This window comes from Scatophagus argus, chromosome 3, assembly GCF_020382885.2.
Source record: "Scatophagus argus isolate fScaArg1 chromosome 3, fScaArg1.pri, whole genome shotgun sequence".
In the NCBI taxonomy this organism is placed as follows: Eukaryota; Metazoa; Chordata; class Actinopteri; family Scatophagidae; genus Scatophagus; species Scatophagus argus.
In genome coordinates this window covers 24,303,127-24,311,859 of record NC_058495.1, presented here as the reverse complement: position 1 = coordinate 24,311,859, position 8,733 = coordinate 24,303,127, and the positions used below count along the sequence as shown (strand labels likewise).

The 8,733-nt window shown below is 44.5% G+C and overlaps 1 protein-coding gene across 2 annotated transcripts in view; it reads right to left on the bottom strand.

Annotated features, from left to right (window-relative positions):
* Positions 1-308: 308 nt before the first annotated feature.
* The window catches only part of LOC124056952 (filamin-B), a 57,046-nt gene continuing 48,621 nt past the window's right edge, over positions 309-8,733 (bottom strand). For both annotated transcript variants that reach the window (XM_046384926.1, XM_046384927.1), the window contains 10 exons: positions 8,470-8,622; positions 8,102-8,224; positions 6,749-7,015; positions 6,402-6,539; positions 6,191-6,306; positions 3,747-3,879; positions 3,210-3,386; positions 2,831-3,049; positions 2,330-2,539; positions 309-1,845 (listed from right to left, as the gene is read on the bottom strand). In XM_046384926.1, coding sequence (XP_046240882.1) covers positions 1,658-1,845; positions 2,330-2,539; positions 2,831-3,049; positions 3,210-3,386; positions 3,747-3,879; positions 6,191-6,306; positions 6,402-6,539; positions 6,749-7,015; positions 8,102-8,224; positions 8,470-8,622 — 1,724 coding nt within the window. In that variant the 3' untranslated portion in view covers positions 309-1,657. The remainder of the gene's footprint in view (positions 1,846-2,329; positions 2,540-2,830; positions 3,050-3,209; positions 3,387-3,746; positions 3,880-6,190; positions 6,307-6,401; positions 6,540-6,748; positions 7,016-8,101; positions 8,225-8,469; positions 8,623-8,733) is intronic.

Genomic DNA, 8,733 nt, shown 5'->3' with positions numbered 1-8,733 from the left:
AAAAACTTGGTTTGTCTAATCCAAACCGTCTCTGAGAGTCAAATGCAGAAAGTGTTGCAACTGTCTCCTCTACGATGTCTGACATCTGAAAGAATTTGAAACAAATGCAGAAAAGCTATTTTGATATTTTAAGAAGATATTAAGATATTTTGAGGTACTTTGGGTACAACAGCAGCAATGTGATAGTTAAATTCAATTTAATATCATAACGTTGTCCTTATTAGTGAAAAGCTCATTTACATGTTTCTGAATGAAGTTGGTTGTAAAAATATTCACAGTGAAGAAATGAGATCCAGAAAATTAAAGTCTGAATTCCAGTTGATTTTAATTACCAAATGTACATCATTTCAGGATTCAATTTCACATGAAAACACCCATTAATACAAAACGAGAAGCCCCCCCCATACAAAAATCCTCTCATCCCTTAAGTATCAAAAGTAGCAACAATTAGGCAACAATGTCCAGTAAGACATGAAGACAGATTCATCAGATTTCTGCAGGATTTACACACAAACCAAAAATCTGACCTCAGATTTTGTAGCTCAGGTCTGATTTGTTTAATCACCTTATGCGAGTGGGTGACAGTTGATTGTTTTTCTCCTCTAACGTGAAGCAGATCAGAACTGGGTCACAAAAGTTAAAAGTCAGATCAGTTCATGTGAAAACGCAGCTGAAGGGACAAACAGGAAGCAGCGATGAACCCAAAACTCGAGCACACAAGTAAGTAGTCTGTTGTACAGTGCAGGAGCCAGTAGTGCGAAGGCAGCTTTAACAGTCATTGATTCGTTATTGGCAACACTTTGTATTGATGGGATTCTGGGAGCTAAGCTTCAAGAGCAAAAGACTTAAAACACTTAAACATCAGTAGTTGCGTACAGTTGGAGCGAGTCCAGTCCATCCAGCCTTTCAAAAAACATCATGCTGACAATAAACCAAAACAGAAAATTCCAGTTTCAGTCTCTTAAGTGAGATGTGAAGTCATTTGTTCTGTTCACAGCACATTTAATCGTTTTTGTACAGAAAAGTTCTGCCCAGGTTTGGTCCTCTAACCCGAGGCAAAGTGCTGTGTGATTCCAGTTAAATTTCTAAGAGGTTTTGCTCCAATCGTCTTGGTCAAAAGTTTTATTGTTTTGGAAACACACATTCTCACTGACTGACTTCCTGTTTAAAACCAGCAATCTTTAATTTACCAGTGAAATATATATATATATATAAAAAAAAACGTGGTCAAGTGCAAAATTTGTCAGTTGATATTTTCAGGGCAACGAAAATCAACAGATGTGAGCTCTCTTTCCCCGTTTCTTTTATCCAGTTTATTTACATCTCCAGCTTTGGGCCGGACATCAATCACTTTTACCATTTTGCCTCTCTGATTCACTGCAGAACAAGTGTCCAACTAACAGTACCAAGTCTCCATTCACTGATGTGTTCATTTTGCCCTCCCCTGCCACCTTTTTAAAATCTGTTTGGTTTTTTCTTTTATGGAGGGCAGTTTGGCAGATTGAAGAATATTTCAAGAAGTAAAAATTATTTGAAACATCTGATTTGAACTGAAAACAAAATTAGCACACAGAGTTTGGTTGTTTGCAGTGCAGCTAACATGTTCTCTCATACAGGGATGCAAAATGGCACAGGTGGAGGAGTGACAGCTGGTGCATCATGGGACGGTTACATGGAAGGGGGAACCTGGAATGTGGTCGTCGCCCCATTTGACCACCAGGACGTAGTTGCCCCGCTCCTTCAGCAGGTAGCTTACGTTGTACTGCAGGTTGCCCAAGTGTTTGACCAGAACCTCCTCACAGGGGACCTGAGGACCGTACACGCCCACCAGGAGCATGTTCTTACCTGGGGAAGAGGAGGCGAAGATAACAAGTGAGGTATCCAAACACAAATGCTGTTAAAAGTGTAGTTTCAAACCCAACCAAAATGTGTCTGTAGCTTTGCATTTCCGAAACGGTCCAATTCTGAAAGCAGACACTGAATGCCTCGTCAATTCTTTAATCTGATATTTCTGTACAAAATGTGCTTGTATTCCTCAAAGGAAGGTACTGGAAGAAAGAACTGTTTTCATACTGAATCTCCCGATTTCTTGGTTTCAGTATCCATATCAAAATTACACCTTACTGATTGTGAGGCCAATCTTACTAATTATGCACACCTCTTTTTTAACAAAACCTTTTTCAAGGTAACAAAAGAAGTCAAAGTTCTTAAACATAAACTGTCTAAAAACAAGCAGCTGTACACAAACAAAAATGATCGCGTTTTGCATTTACATCAGGAACTCTCTGATCTGAGAACAAACTGAGAACTGTTGTGCCGTCTTCCTTACCGGCCTTGCTGCAGTCGACAGAGAAGCTGCTCCTCTGGCCCACGAAGGCCTTGCTCAGGCCGGGTCCTCGGCTCAGCACCTTGCTAGCGTCGGAGTCGGCCATCTTGGGCATGGCACTCTGAGCGAAGCTGCTGCTGGTCGCCCTGACAGCCGGATCCACAGTCAGGGTTGACGTCTCGCTGGCGTTGGTCACATTCACCAGCCGAGGACCTGACAGAGAGAGAGAGGGGAAAAACAAAAATACATAAAAACCTTTCCAATAAACCTCACGGTGGTAATTTTAAAACCTTTCATGTTCTACAGAGCAGGAGTGGAGACAATTAATAGTAAGAACGAAAAGTCACAATGCAAAAACAGGACATTTCACAAAACTGAGTTTAAGAAAATTAAAGCTTGCTGTATCTGCTGCTACTTTCTTCTCTTCTACATACTTCACATACATCACTGACACCCGGTCTGTAGCTGAATGACTGACACTGTCTGTAGCTGATGTTACTTCACCTGTGACCTTGGCCTTGAAGGGGCTGCCATTGATGTGGTTCGGTCCTCCATATTTGATGCTGATCAGGTAGTTTCCAGGTGCCATGGGTGTGTACTGCACCTTGTAGCCCTCTGGAACCTCCTGGCAGTCCATCTTCACCTTAGACGGACCCTCGATGGTCACAGCCAAGGCCCCGGGGCCTGCCTTAGTGTTGTTAATGATGAACTCGGACTGGGTACCTGCAAGATTTAAAACACTGTGTTTTACAGCTGGCAGCGTTGTGGTCGTTTTGTTAAGCATACAAAACTTTCATTAAACTTAAGACTCTGAAAAATCGTAATTGTTTTGACACAAGCAAAGGGGTCAAGAGTCATGTGACCAGACAGACAGGTAACACACCTGTTGTGCCTCTCTCCAGTCCAGCTCCATATGCTGTGACCAGTCCTGGCTCTCCAGTCTGTCCTGGTTCCCCGACTCTGACCTGGAAAGGACTTCCTGGGATGTGAGAGCCATTGAACTTGACGTCGATGAAGTGGACGCCATTCTCTCTCGGGATGAAGCGCACTGCGTACTTGTCTGGAGGACAGGATGGAAGAATTTGGTTACCAGCAGTCCAAGTAGCAAAGAATCTGGAGGCCTTCAGGCTGCCACTGTCTGGCTCCTTTAGCCCTCGCCATGTTACCTTGAGAACACACATACACACTCGTTTCCATGCCCTATGGGGACATTACATAGACTTACATTCTTTTCCTGCAGACTAACTAACCATAGCCATAACCATTACATACCTAACAGTAACCTTTACCTTAACGTTAACCGAAACCTTAAAGCAAGTCTTCACCCTAAAATGTAATCATTTTAATTATGGGGACTCGCATTGCAACTGCATAAAAAGATTTTTGTCCCCACAAGGTAAAGTGAAACACACACACACACCTCTTTCCAGCTCGGTAATGACACACTCCTCCAGAGCTCCAGAGGGGCTGTGGACTTTGGCTGCCATCTTGCCCTGTGCACCGTTCAGACGCACTGCAAAGGATGCTGGGTGATTCACCTTCAGACCAGACTCCTACCAAGGTCGCACACACACACAGTCAGTGCATGGACAGTTTAACAACAGGGAAAAAATATACATATACACACACACACACACACATTCACAATCACTTAGTAATAGAGTGAAGTGCTCAGATGAAATAATGAGCTCCTGTTCACAGTTTCTATTCTATTATTATATTTCTTTTCTGTTCTATTTCTACCGTTTCTCCCCGTGTACTTTGCTGGTGGTTGTCTACTCTTACCTGAGCTCCGGTTGGTGCAGCTCCAGCAGACGGAGGCCAACTCCCACAGTGTTAAAAAGCAGTTAGACACACTGTGCTACAGTCTCACGGTGTTATAGTACAGTCTTAAGTCTTTTTCAGTACTGACATGGTTTGATACATTTTAGAGTTTGTTTTTAAATGGCTTTTTCCAGATATTAATTATGACAAAAAACATTTTAGAAAACGAAGATGGTATGTGGGACAGTGTAAAAATAAACTTGCTCTTTGGTGTTTCTAAGAGTGTTTCTAAATGCATCTTTTGAGTGGTAATTTAGATTCTAAACAATACTGATGCTTCTGTCTCGGGATCGATCAATTATCAGTCGATTATTGGATTCGCTATTCAGCATTTTTCAGATTATCTTTTTGTTTTTTTGTCAGAGTGCTGACAATAAATTATTTCAGTTATTTTTATTTTCTATTAATAATCTAAATCTGCAAAGTCACTGTTAACTAAAGTCATCAAATAAATTAGTAAAAAGTACATTTCCTGGCAAAAAGTAGTGTTGAGGACGTATATAGTGGCAGAAAATGGAAATACTAAAGTAAAGTACCACAAAGTTATGTTACTCTTACAGTACTTAAGTAAATTACACATCCTATCACTGATTATTCTTAATTTTGATTTTTCTATTTATACAAATTCATACCCAAAACATTGGTTAATGGGCTCCCTGATAACTAATAATGTGCATCAGACACAGTAAATGGAAGATGAATTACTAAACAATATAAGACAGCCTTAATGGACTGAATGAACTAATCCGATGAATTAAGACTTCATCACATCAATGTGAAGATCCTGTAAATGGCCAAATACAACCAGAAACATTAGAAAGGATGCAGGCAAAATCCCGCCTCATGTCTTCCACCACATTATTGTCATTAGATGCCACACAACAGTACCTGACTGTACTATAAGACCCAGATTTAACTAACACGTCAGCGTCGCAGAGCAGGGTTTCGTCTACAGCTACAGACAGGAAACGAGCTACAGTCTCTAAAAGGACAGCAGGGAGTCTGCCGTGGCCTGCCTCCGTCTGCTGTAACCAGGCAACCAGGGAGCTGACGATGCTGACGGCGATGAAGATGACGTGCTGTTAAAAGCCTTTAAATGAAACACAAGAGAAACACCAGCAGTTCCACACCAGACAGATGAGGGATGACCAGAGCCAGGCAAAAACCACTACGAGACTGCAGATCCCATACTCAGCCAGTCTGAGCTTCAACTGAACGGATCTTTGTCCATAATGTCTGTCCATCCAACAGGGACAGAGAGTGTGTTACTGCGTTCAGTGAAAGTCAAAGATGATGTTTGAGATTTTGTTTATGAAAGCTGACAGAAAATGGAAAAGGTCCAAACACTGTCTCTATCAGCTAATCAATCAATTCTTCACTTATCAAGCAAAAGTGCTGATAACTGTGGATAAACATGAAGAATGTGTCCAAAAAAGGATGGCGGATGAACCATTCCCATCTTTGAGTCTCCATGTTGTTCCTTTGGCGCCCCCTCTTGGGCCAAAGTGTGAACTTCACAAAGAAACACATTTGTTTGCCTGGCTGTGGTCACATCCATGAGAGGACAGTTGCATAAAGAAAACACTAACGCTGTAACCTAACTGTACAACTGCAAGGGTTTGACTGATACAAACTATTTAAGACTGGTATTTATACTGGTACAGATACTGGTACACAGTGTTGGGAGTCTTCAAAAATACTTTCTTCTTGATGCAGTGGAAAACATGTTTTGACTGTCATTAAATTACACTTCCTCCCTGCTCACTGATGTGTTAAAACTCCGCTGTGAAGCATGATGTTGGGTTTAGAACATTACGGCTGGGATCAGTACAATGTTGTTTATTTTTTTAGCAGCAGCGGTTAGAAATTCGATCCCAGTTTGATCCCAATTTGATCCCAACACTCCCAATCCCACTCAGCTCATCTGCTCTGCACGGAAGTCTGTCTTTGCTTTTGACATTATGTTTTATGCAACTGTGCCCCAGAGCCCTTCAGGAAGGCAGGGCGCTCTGGCTGTGGAGGTGTCTCCTCATGCCTCACCTGAAGGCCGGTAACAGAGAGGCGGCGAGCGTCGTTAGCCGGAGCAACAACGGGAACAAGGTAGGGGCTGTCGGGTATGTGCTGGTCGTTGAACTTCACCGAAATCTCATAATCACCTGGAGACGAGAGGTGGATGAAAAGGTAACTAAGAGAGTCAAAGAGACACACTGATTAACAATCAACAGGGGTCAGCTGAGTGTGTTTTCTCTACCGGGCTCCTGGGCGATGTACGAGACGCCACAGGATCCGTCTTTGCGGTCGTCGAAGGAGATCTCCGCCCTACTAGGTCCTTCCACAGCGATGGCCAGACCGCCTGCACCCGCCTCCCTCGTCCAGATACTGAACTCAGCTGGTGAAAGGGAGAAGATATAACAAAAACTCCAAATCAACAGCAGCTTACGTGTTATGAGCCATCTGTTACTGATCCTCATTTATCGGCTACTTCTGCATAGCTCTTCATTGCCAAACAGTCATGTAAAAAACATGACAGCCTTTAATGTGTTAGCAGATCAGCTCATCGTTATGCGTGGTCGATATTAAGTCTGCGCGCTGGTGTACCTGGCTCTCCTGCCTGTGCTCCCTCCAGTCCCGGACCTCCTGCCCTCACCTTGGCTGCCCCGCCCTCTCCCAGGGGCCCCACGGTGAACTGGAACGGGCTGCCCGGCACGTGCGCACCCCTGTACCTCACACTCACGCTGTGCACGCCCATCTCTGTGGGCACGAAGCGTACGCAGTAGGTGTCGTTACCCGCGGCGACCAGCTCGGCAGGCTGAGTGGCTCCAGAGGGGGAAGTGACCTCGGCAGTGACGTCCTTCATGTCGATCGCTGCAAAGACAGTTTTGTTTATTTGTGTGTGTATTCGTCGACTTGATCGATTTAGTTTTAACCTTATCCTGGAACATTCCATCACTGGATATTCTAAATTTTGACTGTATGGATCATGGCAAGTACAGGAAGACGACAAAGTAAACAAAAAAAACGAATATGGTGAGGTGAGAATCCAACGCTCTTGACCACACACTCACAGCTGCAGCTTAAAGCATCTTATGTTGCAAACCTTGTGCTGCCACCACCTGCATTTTTTTCCTCCCTAGGACACTACAACGCACCCTCCACCCCGGCACGGCCCACCGTACAGCGGGCATCAACGACCCAAGCGCCCCTCGAGCCTCCTGTCAGCACCAGACCGGAGAGGCCGGAGATGAGGCGGACGCGCCCAGGGGAGAGGCTCTGATCCCGGGCCACGGCAGAGGAGCGAGTCCCGCGACCTCTGGACCGCCCAGACCACCAGAGGGAGCAGTAGGAGCGAGATGAGGGATGAGAGAGGAGCTGCCGAGACAAGATCAGGAGGAACCAGCTCACTGGAGGAAGAGGAGGGTGAAAAGAGGGAGGAGGGAACAAGGAGAGAAGAGAAGGAGGAGGAGGAGGAAATAAAAAGTAGCTGAGGAGGAAAAGAGGGAGGCATGATGGAGATTTATGGAAGAAAAAGAAAGGAAAAATAAGAAGGAATAAAGAAGAAAATGCCAAGGAGGCAGGATGAGATGAAGGAAAGGATGGAAAGTAAGAAAGAGAGGAAAAGAAGAGATCAAGAAAGAACAAAAGACAAAGCTGACACACACAGTGAGTACAGAGCAGCAGTAAGAAACAACAGGCAGAAACCAGAGACACGTCAGAGCTGCAGACAGGACACAGTTTTCGAAGAGGAGGAGGAGGAGGAGGAGGAGGAGGAGGAGGAGGAGCAGCTCTGATGCCTCCATATACCAGCCTGACGATCGGTAATACATCGAGGCTCAACGAGTTCAGGACCTGCTTACTTTTGTGCACTGCTTTCAATGCAGGCCTCCGAAGCCAGCCAATCAGACGAGCTGATTAGCAAAGTAACAAAGCATGTATATGTGTGTGTGTGTGTACCTGGTATCTTCAGACTGAGGTCACACACACTCCCCACACTGGCAACAGACGCCGCCTTCTGTCGTCGCATGATGCTCTCCCGGATACGACCCTCCCCAGTCACCCGCACCGTGAACGGACTTCCTGTTGACAAAACACGCACACATGACCCAAATGATTTAAGACGTATGCCACTCTGGTTCACATGAAAGAAAAAACAAACGAACAAACACTGAGCATCTGTGGAAGGATTTTTAAAAGTCTCCCACATCAGTGCAGCCTTTTAATGTCAGTTTGTAATAAAGTTGTAAATACCTTCACTTAAAATGACACAGAAAAGATAGAAAGATATTTTCCCTTCACTAAAGACTCTTTGTTTTCTTTTTTACCTGGAACGTGTTCGTCAGCGAAGCGGACTGAGACGATGTAGTTTCCTGGTTCAGTAGGACAGTAGGTGACTCTGCACGTCCCATCCTCCACGTCCTCCGTCTGGATGTCCACCTTACTGGGACCTTCGATGGACAGAGCCAGACCGCCATAACCTGCACAAACACGTTTTAGAGTACAAGCTGAAACTTGTCGTGATGATAGATGAAAAGTACAATCAGTCGTGGGATGGACATGAGTATCCACATTTCAACACATCCAATAGC